We start from the raw sequence: 14,586 nt of genomic DNA on the forward strand, positions 1-14,586 counted from the left end.
ACTTTTCCATCCTTCTTGGGAACGGGCACTATGTTGGCCAACCACTGAGGATATTCTGATGTGACGAGAAAACCGGCATTGATTTGCTTCTGTACCTTTTCTTTGATCTTGTCTTCCTTATCTGGGTGAGTTCTTCTCAACTTTTGCTTGACAGGCGGACATTCTGGCTTTAACGGTAACCTGTGCTCTACAATAGTGGTATCCAATGCAGGCATATCTTGGTAGCTCCAAGCAAAGACATCCACATATTCTTTCAACAAATCAACCATTTTCTATTTGACGCTTGTTTCTAACAATGCCCCAATTCGCACTTCTCTTTTCTCTTTTTCAGTACCTAAATTGATTACTTCCAAAGGCTCTTTGTGCAGCTCAATAATCTTTTCCTCGTGCTCAAGTAGACGGGTGATCTCTTTAGGGATCTCTTCATTACTCTCTTCTTCAGCTTCATACACATGGTATTCAAATTTGGGAGAGGGCCTAGGATCATTGTTTTCAGCGGGTTTATCAAGAGATAATCTGCACATGATTTATGTTTTGCTTTTTAGGAACAAATAAAAGAAAAGGTGTATGTGCAAATTTGAAAAACAATTTTGATTGATTTTTTTTTCTTTAAGGGTTTTTTAGATGTTACCATTTTCAGAAAAAAGATAAACGATAAACAAAAGGGAAGCAAAAATTGCTTTTTTATTAATGATTTGAAATAAAGCCCTACATAAGCTCACTCTTGTCTTGGGCATAACAAAAGGAATTATTTTATACAACCCGAAACATTACTCTTTCGCCTTGGGCAGAGCGAAAGGTTTTTTAAAAGACAGAAAATTACTTAGACTCGTGAACAACAGAAGAGATGTTGACGGAAGTCCAGTTGGAGTTGTCCTTTCTACGCGTCACGAAGCTTGAACATTCTGGAACATCTTCAATGATAGCAGCTATGTTTTGTTGATCTGGGTTAATGTAGCCAACACTTTGAAAAGTCTCGTGCAGAGTCTTGCTACAGCTTCCATACTCAGATTCTTTTCCTTTTAACTTCTGGGATGTGAATCCTAGACCACTTTTGTTCTTGTTGGTAGGAAGTTCAATAACTTGCCCCCAGCCTTCATAAGATCCTTGGGCTACCACTCGTTGGGCATCTTTCTAGGATGAAATAGATGCACCGGCTTTCTTTCTGTATTCAGGATTGGCAATTTCCAAAGCTTGGAATTGAGCTTCGAATTCTTCCATATTAGGGATAGAAGACAACTGACTCACGAACATAGTTTGTTCTCCATAAACAGTAATCAACTTATCTTTTATAGCAAACTTCAGCATCTGGTGGAGAGTGGATGTAACAGCTCCAGCACTATGGATCCAGGGTCTTCTCAACAAATAGCTGTAAGCGGGGTAGATATCCATTATCTGAAAAGTGATTTCAAAATCTTGAGGTCCGATGCGGATAGGAAGATCAACTTCTCCAATCACGGTGCGCTTTGAACCATCAAAAGCTTTCACAACAATTCCATTCAACCTTATAGTTGCCCCTTGATAAGACAGTCATTCTAAGGTCTTTCTAAGGTATTTCATGGAGATGTGTACGGCATGATTGTGCTCCAGTCCTTCCGGGGGAAGTTCTTCTCTACTAAAGCTCAACACATTGTTGACGGTGATGTTGGAAACAACATTATCAAACTGCTCAAGGGTGGCATCTTGCTCAATGTAAGCTTGCTTCAGAACATTCATTAGTGCATTCCGGTGAGCTTTTAAGTGTACCAATAAGGCCAACAGGGATATCTTTGATTGTGTCTGAAGGAGTTGGTCAACCACCTTGTAGTCGCTCTTCTTGATTAGGTTCAGAAATTCTTCTGCATCATCATCTTTAGTTTCAAAGACGGGTTTAGGGATAACAGGTCCTTCCCTAGGCACGTCCTTCGGAGGAGGAACTTGTACAGACAAACTAATTGGCTTAGGAGGAATTGGTGCAAATAAACGACCGCTTCGAGTCATATGGCTTACATCAGCAATGTTCACAACAGTTGACTCAGGTTCAGGATTAACTTCTTCTTCCCCTGTTATGATGGTAGTACCATATCTCCAAGGAACAGTAGTACTTGAGTTGTAAGGAAATGGCTTTGGCATTTGAATTATGAGAGAAACAACAGTCATGTTTTGACTATCATAAGATATCTCCACAATTTCGGGGACCGGGAACTCAGCAGTTACCATATTAATGTCATCATCTCTTTCATAAGTAATGTGGAGAGTCCTTTCATCCAACATCTTCTGAATTTCTCTCTTGACTTGACGACAGCCTCGAGGATTCACAGAACATATTTTACAGGCATTATGATCATGTTGAAAGAAAGCCAACCAACATAGTCTTATGTGCATTAGGACCAATGGTTCTCTGATGAAACGAATATCCCATACTTGGTACCTCCCAGGGCATCCATGCACCATATTAACAGAATGAGAATCTTCACTTCTTTTCCTTCTTGATATACTGATGACTCCTCTATCCAACAGCTTCTGAAGATCATTGATCACAGTTTCACACCCTTGAATGGAGTCTAAACAAACTGAACAAACACTATAATTATGAGGAGGAAAATAGTTAAGTCCACAGAATACAATGTGCATTTGTACCAAAGATCGAGTTGATTCACGAACATCATGTAAGTATTCGTAACCAAATTGAGTATGTATTGCATTGACAGTCCCATGGTTAGGTAGTGGATTATTTTGAACATTGGGATTAACATCCTTGAAGGTGAGCATGTTGTTTCGGACCAGTTTGTGTACTTCACTCATGAGAGGGTAACAATTTTCCACAGTATGACCTGAAGCATTCTTGTGAAAAGCACAGCGGGCGTCCACCTTGTACCAAAATGGTGGATTAGCAGGAGGAGGAGGAGGATCCCTCAGTTGAACTAGGTTCTTTTGAAGAAGAAAAGGAAGTAATTTCGTATAAGTCATCAGAATAGGATCAAAAGGCGGATACTTCCTTTTCTGATTTTGTTGAGGAGCCTGTTGTCGAGGCTGTTGAGGCTGAGGCTTCTGCACATTCTGAGGTGGAGCTTGGCTAACAACTGGAGTCACAACAGCAATTTGTTGTGGTTGATATCGTCTTTTTCTTCCTCTTGAAATGGCATCGACAGTTTCTTCTTTCTTTTTGGCAAAGTTACCACCAAATCTTTTGACGCCACCACTAGCTAGTGATGAACCGGCTTCTTTGATTAGGCCACCTTCTCGGATACCTTCTTCAAGCCGCATCCCCATGTTTACTATTTCAGTAGAGTCATTGGGAGCGCTTGCTACCATCTTCACGTAATAAAATGTGCTTAGTGTTTTAAGGAACACCTTGGTCATTTCTTTCTCTTCCATGGGAGGAATGATTTGAGCAGCTAGTTTACGCCATCTTTGCACGTACTCTTTGAAGGAATCTTTTTCTTTTTGGGACATAGCGCGGAGTTGATCTCTGTCTGGTGCCATATCAATATTATACTTGTATTGTCTGATAAAAGCTTCACCCAAGTCGTGGAAAGTACGGATGTGAGTACTATCCAAACCCATATACCATTTCAAAGCAGCTCCAGATAAGCTATCTTGAAAGTAGTGAATTAACAAGCGTTGATCTTCGGTGTGCATGGACATCTTTCGGACATACATGATCAGATGACTGTGAGGACAGGAATTCCCTTTGTATTTCTCAAATTCTGGGAGTCTGAACTTAGGCGGAACTCTGACATTCAGAACCAAGCATAAATCATTCACTTCCTTTCCAAATAGATCTTTTCCTCTAAGGGCCTTGATCTCTTTTTGCATTTCAAGAAATTGGTCTTCAAATTCTTCCAACCTCCCCATACCTTCAGAAGGAGCACCATGGAAGATCTGTTCGTTGTGAAGAGGAACAGTGTTTACAATAGCAGGAGTAGCAGTCATAATAGCTTGAGGAATTATTGTATGTGGAACAGGAATCTGTTGTCCAGCCAATTGGAAGTTCATATCTATCCCATATGGTCTAGTGGTCGTAGGATTCGTCACAGGAATTGCAGGAATCTGAGCAGTCTCTATCTCGGAGATCACAGTAGTCTGAGCTTGGGTTAGTGGCGGATTTTGAGCAGCCACCAAGTCTTGAACCATGGAAGTTAATATTTCAATACCGGAGCGTAGAACAGCAACCTCTTCTTGCCACTCTTGATCATCAACAATATCGTCTTCCATTCTTTGATGATTGGCGCGAGTATTATACCGGTGCGTCAGCTTGACTCTCAGGAGAAAGAGGAATGAATAAGACTTTGACTCAGATGTGAATGTGAATGTGGTATGATGCATGCAATGCAAAAGACTCTTTTTATTTTCAAATATATCACAATATATTTCAAGGATTTATTTAAGAGTTTTGTAAATGTAAACATTATATAGTAACTTGAAAAAGAAATTTCATTCATAAATAACAAAGGGACAAGGCATCCTTGGTACATATAAGGGTCATCGAGGGTCATCGAACGTCATCGAGGGTCATCGAAGCACCATTTTCTTTTGATAGCATACAAAGGGACAAGGGACAACCAAGTCATAAACTACTTTCAATAGTTCCAAGGTAGAAACAAACAAAGGAAGCTAGTGAAATCCAAGAGTAATCATCAAAGCTTTAGTGAGAAGTATCCATATCATCTTGAGTCTTCTTCTTCTTCAGCTTGACCTTTTCTAGCTTCTTAACAATACTCTTCTATGCAGTTTCTTTTGGAGAGGGATCTTCTTCTTTTTGCTTCCTTTTCTTTTCTCTTTCATACTTGGCAATAGTAGCATCCTTAGATATGAGCCAAGTGTCTTGAAGGAATAGTTGATCATTCTTTTTTTTAGCACTTCTTCATAAGATTCTTCCAAAATTCCTACTTAAGCATCAGATTACTCAAACTTCTTCTTCCAATGGTCTCTTGATTTCTTCATTTTTCTTAGAGCTTCTTGGAGACTTTCAATTGTTGAAGGAACGACAATGGGTGGAACATACTCTTCAATTGGAGGTGTAGTAGTTCCACGGAGAATAGGCATTCTCATTTCAGCAGCTCTGGCAGTGACCCAACTATCAAAGGGCCCAGGAGAGAGATCCCCTTTGGTCTTCCAATCTTTGATTTCTTTTCTATGGCTTGGATGCCAAGCATTAGCAATCCTTTCTCGAAACTCTTTGTTCTCAATTCTTTCCTCCAGAAAGAACCCATCCAATAAATTGCTTCTTGGCCTTTTGTCCATGGGAAACCCAAATTGACGACGAGCTAACATGGGGCTATAGCTGATTGCTACTTTTGTACCAATGAGGGGAACATTAGGGAAATCACCACAACATTCCTAGGTCTTCATTCTACAAAAGTGATTGTTTGTCCAAACAATCTCAGCATTGGTAAGAGTCATGATCTTGTGCGACCATTTCAATCCTTCTTTCTGGCTCCAGAATTCAGAGGTTTCAGGCATATGAGATATGTACCACTTGTATAACAAAGGAGTACAACAGGTAACCATTCCCTTTCCATAGGAATTTCTGAGATGAATAGAATAGTAAGTGCCCCCAAGTAAGGTAGGAACAAGATTCTTCTTCATAAAGATCTTGATGGCATTCATATCAACAAAGTTGTTAATGTTTGGAAATAAGAGCAATCCATACACCAACAAGGAAAAAACAGCTTCAAAGTCTTCTTCCTTTCTTTCTTGTGACAAGGTGAGAGCTTTCTCAATTAAGAACTCAGCAAGTAATCCAGGTAATCCTTCTTTAGTAACCATGTTCTTTTAAATTTCTCCCTTTCTCAAATGAGTAGATTTTGCAATCTCAAGAGGCTTGGGATCTTGTTCTAAACCAGTGAAGGGGATTCTTCCAGTAATAGGTAACCCAATAATGCTTGAATACTCTTCCAAGGTAGGCAATAGTTGATAATCAGGGAAGGTGAAGCAATGATACAATGAGTCATAGAAATGGATCAAAGTGGAGAGGATTCCTTCTTGCATTTTGGTTATGGGGAGATACAACAATCTTCCATACTTGCTACAAAACTTGTCTTGGTCAACAATCAAAGATCCTAGCTTTCTTAATTCTTCCACCTCTAAACTCTTGAAAGAAAGTATATTTCTTGGTTTTTCTTCTTTCAGGTTCCATCGCTATAATGTTTACAAAATAAAAGGTTTCTTTTAATTCCTTGAAAGATATCATGTTTTTAAATGCATGGATGAATGAATGCAAACATAGTAAAAACATGGGCTTGAGGGTTCAAAGTCACGAGCATGGAGCCGAAGGTCTACCCATCCCAAAGGTGTGTACTATGGTTATTTTGTACTTGTAGATCAAGGTTCTATTGTTTCCCAGACTTAAGCAGCCCAACTTGGAGATTGTAAACTTTGTATCAACATACTCATTTGAACAAAATCCAAGAGAACCTCATCTGAGCGTAGCCTCGTGTAACAACTATTCCAAAAATGAATCAGACATAGTTTCCACACTACATCTTAATGGCCAAGATTGGTTAAGGGTTTCTAGGTCCCTAACTTCTACAGCCTAGTTAAATGCAACGATGTATTCCCAACTACATGGTCAACAAAGTTACTTCCAAAGAGGCCTCCACTGAGCGATGGGTCTCAAATTGACTTCTTGAGACTACTCCCTTGAGATCAAAATAACTATACCAGTCTCCTATAATAAGTGTACACTCTAAATCCGGGTTAGGATTTGTCTCACCACAAGGGGCATGACTCCCTTTCCCAATACAACCCAATAAAATAACAAGTATACACATAAAAAAGCAAGAGACATAAAATGAAAGGTTAGGTATAAAACAGAAATAATAACAAAAGATAACAAAAACAAAGATTGGGTCAACCCCACCAAAGATAAACCAATAGTTTGATCAGTATCCCCAGCAGAGTCGCCACTTTTCTGTAGCGATGAATTTGGTGAGACTAGAGTCATGAGAAGACTTAGCTCATTTTAATCAGAGTCGCCACCGTGTTTTATTGTTTCCAAAAAGGAATGGATGAAAGAGCGAAAAAAACCCACAAAAGTTTTTAAAATCAAAACTAATAAAATTATCAGAGATCTGGCTACGGAGGGTTTTTATACAAGGGGAAGGTTTTAAGCAACCCTCATATCCATGGTACTCCATGGGAACCTCTTTGTTTTTGTGTTATTATATTTTGTTTATAAATAACCTTTTTTTGTGAAAATCTTATATGAAAACTTGTTTGAAATAGAGGGTGGGGATGGGAAGAGAAGTTTTTGAAAGTGACCTCGATAAGATATCGCATCTTAGGCCTACATACCCCTTAGGTGCAATAGGGAAGTCAGAGCTTCTGTATTTCCTCTTTTAAAAAGGAAAAAGGGGGCCAAAGTGGCCAAAATCTTTTTGGGTGTGAGCTTTAAAATACTCAAAAGGTTTTTAAAAGGAGGGTTAAGCTTTAAAATACTTAACAAGTTTAAAAGAAGATTAGGCTTTAAAATACCTAATAAGTTTAAAAGGTTAAGCTTTAAAATTCTTAACAATTTTGGAAAAGGAATTAGGCTTTAAAATACCCAATAAGTTTAAAAGGTTAAGCTTTAAAATACTTAACAATTTTGGAAAAGGAATTAGGCTTTAAAATACCTAATAAGTTTAAAAGGGTTAAGCTCTAAAATACTAAACAAATTTAAAACAAATCAAAGAAGGACCAAGCTTTAAATTACAAGGTCAATGGGTTAAGAGAAGTTTCACCGGGAATAATTCATCTCTTAACCCCAAGGTTTGAAAACAAGGTCAATGGATCAAGAATAGTTTCACCGGGAATAATTCTATTCTTAATACCAAGGTTTCAAAACAAAAGGGTTTTGGCTAAGCTTTAACAATACTAAACCATAAACAAGTGAAAAGCTTTAAAATACTTGACACAAAAATAAAAGAGATTGGAAAATAATTTAAGTACCTTGACAATTTAGTCAATATCATTCCCATACTTTGGATAAAACATCAAGCTTAAACAATTAACAACAAATACCTCATGTATGTACAAGAACAAACAAATGAGTGTTAACAAGTAAGAGATGGATGTATCTAAGCCCTTGGATTCAAATCATGTATGAATGATGAATGATTAATGTGATCAAATAATAATAATAATAATAATAATAATAATAAGTACAACTCACATGGATATAAAATCAACAAGTATGTACAAGACAAAGATTAATAATTAAGTACAAGACATGGATTAAAATCAACAAGTATGTACAAAGAGAAACATGGATAGACAAAGATCAACATGTTACAAATTTTTTTGTTAGGGTTTTAAACCTAAGGTTTTCAAATTAGGGTTTTAGAAATTTGGGTTTTGAAACACACACCTAAACCTAATTAACTTTAATTGTTAAGTACCAATTTCTTTGGGAGAAATGGTCTAAGTTGAGAGACACTCTAACCTAACCCTTAACAAGTATTTACAAAAATATACTATACTTTGGGAAAATATTCAAAAAGAAACATATTTTTGTTGATTTTTAATTTTTAAAGACTTGTTTTTGATTTATTTTAAAATGATGATAAAATAAACATTTTTTGTGATTTTTTAACATGGTATGAAAATACACAAAATAAATAACACATACAAAAAAGAAGGGATTAATAAGATTAATTTTCCTATTTTTGGTGATTTTTTCAAATTTATAAAGAAAATGATAAAAATTAGTAGTAAAAAATTAGGTTTTGTCCTCAAAGGGACTTGAACCCAGGCCCTCACGTTTGCAATCTAAAACCAAAGCCACTGGGCCATGCGCTGCAAGTGATCATAAGGCCCATCCAGTTTAAGATAACACTTAACTAGCAGTGAAAATGTGAAAAAAATAAAATACAAAAGGTCTGGGGCGAGGGGGATTCGAACCCCAGACCCTATGGACGCGCACACAAACACACAAGCCTTGCCATTTGAACTAAACGATGTATTCGTTTAGTAAACAACTTCATAATAATATATTTTGAAAATGCGCGCTAAATGGAATTGAATTTCCCAGCAAACTTCATCTTCTTCGTGAAGAAGAACAAGAACACATCCATGGCTGATTTTGTCATTGTCTCAAATAAGCATCAATTTTGAAAATCTAAGACCCTAAATTGATCAGAAAATCATCACGAATCCAACCGTGTGACTCACAAACATTAACATTCAAAGATTAACATGAATTCATGAAAAATACGTATGAACCCTAAAACCTAAATTTGAAATTAAATTCTTAACATGATCGATAAATCACTAATAGCTTAGGGCTATTGATCAGCACATAACAACAAACATTTTGATATCCAGAAACGCATTATTGGAGTCTCAACCAAGAGACTCAAGTTTAAGCTCACGTGCCTCTGAAAATGGCTTCGGGTAGGGCTATACAATGGACCTGGGAATGCCTCAATGATCCATAAAGCTTCTATGGACCTCAGGGAAGCTATTGCTATGCTCAAAAGCTCTTGACTGTACCTGCAGAACAAAACTCGATTTCACCTAGATCTTGAAAAAGTTATGGTGCGTTAGCTATGAAAATGGTGTTACAGATCCACAAAAGTTGTTTGATTAGCTTCTATATGATGTTTAGAAGCTAACAAACACAAAAGGCCTCAAAATGCACGAGTAAATTCAGATTTGGCAAGTTTGAGCTCAAAGGTTCTTTAATGGAGTTTTTGAATGGTGATTTTGAATTGTAGGTGTTTGGCTTGTGTTTGGCGGTTATGAATAGCTTCAATATGACAAATAGAAGCTATTAGAAGTGTTGATTTGATTTGGAAGTGTTTGGTTTAGAAAGTGGCAAGGTCTGAGCTTAAAAGCTTTGAAAATGAACCAAAAATGGTGATTTTTTGTTTAGAGGCCCTTTTGTAGGTTAAAGAGAGTATGGAAAGCTTCATAATGGTATTTAGAATTTGTTCAAACCCTTGTTTGACACCCAAAACTTATGGAACTAAAAATTACTTGAAAAATGCAAAGGTAAGAAAAGAAGAATTTCAAGTTGATAGGTCACTTGGAGAATTGTGGTGTAAGTGATCCAATGAGCAATGCCCTCTATTTATAGGCAAGATTTAGTATTTGTGGGAGGGAACAACTCAGAAGTTTGAAGCTCACATGTGATCTTGTACCATGTTGCTTCTTTGTGAAGAAACGAGAAAGTTATGGTTTCATTGGTGAGGTACAAAGCTTTAAGCATGCTTGCAAGGTTTGGATTTGATCTTAGAGGCTTACTTGTTGGTTTAAACTTGATTTTTCCGCAGAGGGAACAAGTTAGAGGCTCAAGACAAGTTGACTTAGCATAAAGCAATGCTTTTCTAAAATGGAAGTGGTGACTTTTGTACACAAATGGCATGAAGCTTGGATAATGCTTAGAACACTTGGATCATAGCTCAAAAGAATGTGTAATCCTCTGATTATGGCCTCTTGAACAAGTTAAAATGGCTGTACATGAGATATTCCCACATATTTGAGTGAATTTTGGACTTTGTTCTTCATGTTCTTCATAAAAATGCTCCATTTCAAGTGTTCATGGTGCCATATTGACCAAATCATATCTCATGGATGGAGACATGGATTTTCATGCTACTTGGCTCTTTGGAAAGCCCTTGCTACATACTTCAAATGAGTAGTTGAAAGTTTCCTTAAACTCCTTTTGGATCATTGAAAAAAATGGCCATAAAGTTAAGAAAAAATCCAAGTAAAACACTTGAAATTTCTCTAAGTCTTTTGAAAGTTATCTTCTTAATTCCATATCTCTTAAAATAATCACTTTTTGAAAAAAGTTCCGATGTGATAAGTTGTTTGTTTTGCCAAGATCTACAACTTTCATGTTGGGTGTTTTTTGAGTTGTGTAGGTGAAATTCTGAGATCCATGAACTAGGTCAAAATACACTTAAAAACCCTAGTTTGACTTTTTGTTGAATTTTTGATTCTTGATGTATTCTTTGAATTTTCTTTGAAAAAATGTTTTCAATATCCATATGATGATGATTTGGATCCTTAAAAGTCCATGGTTGACTATTTTCCTCAAAAGTCAAAGGTTGATTTGTACAGTTGACTTTTTCCAGATGAATGGCTGTCTTGTGATTTCCAAATGAATCCAGATCTCCTCTTCAAATGAATGACATGAATGGACAATAATGTTGATTTGGATTCCCTTGAATCATATTTTGAGTCGTTGAACCATCTCCTGATTAAAAGTCAACCCTCCAGTGAAATTAGGTCAAAAACCCTAATTGGAACTACTGATGAACTTGAAGGTGATTGATCTTGTATTGAACCATCTTTGGGCCTTGATATTGATTGTAGAACCCTTTGAATCATGGAAGAATTATGAATTCCTCTGTGGGCTTCAATACCCTAATTTGCCCAACTTCTCCTTGATCAGTCTCCTGTCTTAGGATACAAGCAACAAACTACCGTTTTTTTTTTGTATTTTTGGTTAGCAAATGATAAATGCATGATGATAATGATGACAATGATGATCATAATGCTTAGGCTATGGTGGGATCTCAGTGGTCAAAAATTGGGGTGCAACACAATGCAATCATCAAAGACAATTGCTTAGAGTACAAGAGACAACTACAGAACTATGGTTCTTCACAATTAACAAACACTCTCTTTGCGTTCCAAATTAGGATTGCAGACTTTTTATATGCAGCTCTTGGGCCTTGGGATTTTTTAGAAACAAATTAGGGTTAACCAAGTTAACCTAATTTACACGCCATCTGGTTGTTACAGAATATGCTGTCAGCAAAATCTTCTGGACGAAATATTCAGCACACAATAAAAGGTTTCCTAAATTGTTAATTGAGAGAAATCAGGAAACACAATTAATAAAATATAACAGCTCCTGCTGTCACACAAGGATGTCATGACATCGATCATGACATTCACTACAGAACCTGTATTAGCTTAACACATATGCAGCCTGCATAACACAATATCAAACATGTCATGACATTAGTCAAGACATTATACACTCGGGTATGTTTTACCACAAATGCAGCCAACATGAAAACATCTTCAATCTCCCCCTTTGGCAAATTTTTGGCCAAAATAACCTATCACACCATATCAGAGAAACGCTTGCAGCAGAAACAAAACAAACAAAACACAACCAAAGCTAATACAGTTCAGACAGCATACACCACCAGTATGCACACAGTGCTCAAACATATCAAACCAACCACACCACAAGAGCAGCAGAAGCACAAAATATAATTGATCAACACAAAAATAATATGTACTTCAGATTTGTTGATCACACGACTACCATACTTGTTGTTCTGGGATGACATTACTACTTCTCCCCCTATTTGGCCACAAAAGTTGAAAAAGCAGACTACTGTCTTCTCCCCAAATTCTGGTACCCGTGTTGGTCTTCTGGATCCAAGTATTTAACTTCCAGCACTCAGGAGCAGCAACACGGGTCGTGTTGTGCAACACGGGTGCCCGTGTTGCTCCACTGTCTTCCATCTATTTCTTCCTCATTTGCTTGCCCAACAACACAGGTCGTGTTACCACACACGGGCGCCCGTGTTGCTTCACCGAGTCCTTTTCTTCCTTCTTTCTTCCGGCTCTTTACTTCCAACACTTCTTGCAATGCATACAGTAAACCATCTCCTATGATCTGAGGCACCACAAAACAAACAAACCAAAGCATAAAAAGGGAAAATAACTCGAAAACTAATTAAAGGATGTAAAATGCAAATGCACTCATAAATACTTAAACGGACTTAAAAAGACTATACTATGACATGATGTCATACCCCAAAATTTTCCCTCCTATATTCAATCAAAGGTTCTTCATTTCATCTCCAATAACTCAAGGCTCTAAGGTTTTCTCAAATCACTCTCTCATATCCAAAACTAGGGTTTTGCATTTTATCAAAGGCGTTTGAATCTCTGAGGCCTCAAATGAACCTCAAGGTATCTCATATGTCTCAAGGCATCCCCATGTCAAAAGTCAAGCTTCAATCCCAAGGATTTCCCATTCAAATGCTTAGATGATCAATAATCGACTATGTTGACCTAAAAGTCAACTATAGTCAAAATACAGTCAAACTTCAAGATTTTTGGTCAACATCAAGTATGTGAGGTTATATCCATCATTTTATCAAAGGTTGATCATGATCCATTAATAAAAACTCAGAAATGAACAAATGCAAAGGTTCAAATTAGGGTTTTTTATAGGAGAAAGTCAACTCAACTTTGATTGGGCATAACTCTCTCATACTTTATCAGAAATTTCTCACTCAAAGGCTATTTTGAAGGAAAATTGATTCTCTACAACTTTGTCTCTCACAAGCCAAGGCCAGAAATGCTTCATTCAAGAGATATGGTCAAAGAGATTATAGGTCCTCCAAAAAGTCAACAAAAACACCTTTTGGGTCAAAGCTCATAACTTGAGCATCGAAGCTTCAACTGAGATGAAACCAAAAAGGTCATTTAGAGGACTCTTTGAGCTTTCCAAAAAAAGTCCTAGAACATGGTCATATGTCAAATATTGAAGGAGATACAAGGCTTAGAAGTTGGTCGATTTTGGAGAAATACATAAAGCCCTAATTAAGTAATTTTGTTTTCTTGACCAATGGGCCTAACTTTTGGACTTTTAGCATGACTTTGGGCTTCATATGGACTCCTAAACTAATTATTTCATTTTTATAATATTTATATTATTTATTTGAATATGTATTCATTTAAATACTTATAAAACATATAAAATATGGAATAAATTTACTTAAATCAAGTATTCATTTTTATTAATTCAAATCAACTCAAATATCATCCAATGGTTAAGATTTAATGGAAAAATATGCACAAAATAGTGTTGTGACCAAATTAAGAAAGATTGTATGCAAATCCTTTCAAATTTCCACGTCATCAAATAATCCAATCTTAAACAAAGATTAAAACCTAATTCCACTCTAATATAAAAGGATAAGACCTAATGATCAGGGGGGGACGAAAATGAGGCAAGGAGTTAGGGTTTCTAAGTTTAAAAAGACACATAAAACTTGAATCTTGAAATCTTAAGAGGGGGACGTTCTCAGGGCCATTCGAGGATAGAGTCTTTTTCTGGAGGTAAGTAAAGGTAAGAAGGACCATTGGCAGAGCCCCATGCACCTTACATAACCATACACACGTTCATACTTTTAGCAATTTAGTTCATGATTCGTTTTTTTAGTTATAGATGTTTTCGATTAAAACTAATGCCACTAACGAGTTTGTATGGTGTTTTAGAGTCGATTTGATCACTCACTCGCGATTTTTGGTGGCCGGACACGAATCTGCCATTATTAGGGCAAAGGAGGTCTTCTTCTTCGTATGGACACTGTTATACCCCAAAATTTGCCAGCATCTTTTTTCAGAGAGAAGGCAACTGACTTCTGTCTAAAAATTGGGAGTTTCATATAATCTTGGATTTTATTTCATAAATATCCCAGTTTTATGAATACTCAGTTTTTTAGAATATTTTTTATACGGTATTTTGGTTCGCTGTTGAATCGCTGTTGAATTTATTCTTACACAAACACCAAGTACTGTTTATCACTTCACAACACGCTGTTTATTTTTGAGATTTATTTGCAGATAAATAGTACTGAC

The 14,586-nt window shown here is 36.7% G+C and overlaps 1 protein-coding gene across 1 annotated transcript; it reads right to left on the reverse strand.

The window, feature by feature from the left end:
• Positions 1-272: 272 nt before the first annotated feature.
• LOC131624533 (uncharacterized) lies at positions 273-4,197 on the reverse strand. Its single transcript, XM_058895489.1, has 5 exons — positions 3,641-4,197; positions 1,573-3,532; positions 1,249-1,464; positions 824-1,134; positions 273-516 (listed from the first exon to the last, which is right to left on the reverse strand). The coding sequence occupies exons 1-5, from the start codon at positions 4,195-4,197 to the stop codon at positions 273-275; spliced, it is 3,288 nt and encodes a 1,095-aa protein (XP_058751472.1).
• Between the last annotated feature and the right edge of the window lie 10,389 nt (positions 4,198-14,586).

Source organism: Vicia villosa, unplaced genomic scaffold, assembly GCF_029867415.1.
Source record: "Vicia villosa cultivar HV-30 ecotype Madison, WI unplaced genomic scaffold, Vvil1.0 ctg.000133F_1_1, whole genome shotgun sequence".
NCBI classification, from domain to species: Eukaryota; Viridiplantae; Streptophyta; class Magnoliopsida; order Fabales; family Fabaceae; genus Vicia; species Vicia villosa.

Coding starts and splice junctions, on each gene's coding strand:
- LOC131624533 (XM_058895489.1), bottom strand. CDS start 4,197: ATGGAAGACGATATTGTTGATGATCAAGAGTGGCAAGAAGAGGTTGCT. Junction 3,533..3,640: donor CCTCACAGTCATCTGATCAT/GTATGTCCGAAA, acceptor GGGTTTGGATAG/TACTCACATCCGTACTTTCC. Junction 1,135..1,248: donor ATGGAGAACAAACTATGTTC/GTGAGTCAGTTG, acceptor ATTTCATCCTAG/AAAGATGCCCAACGAGTGGT.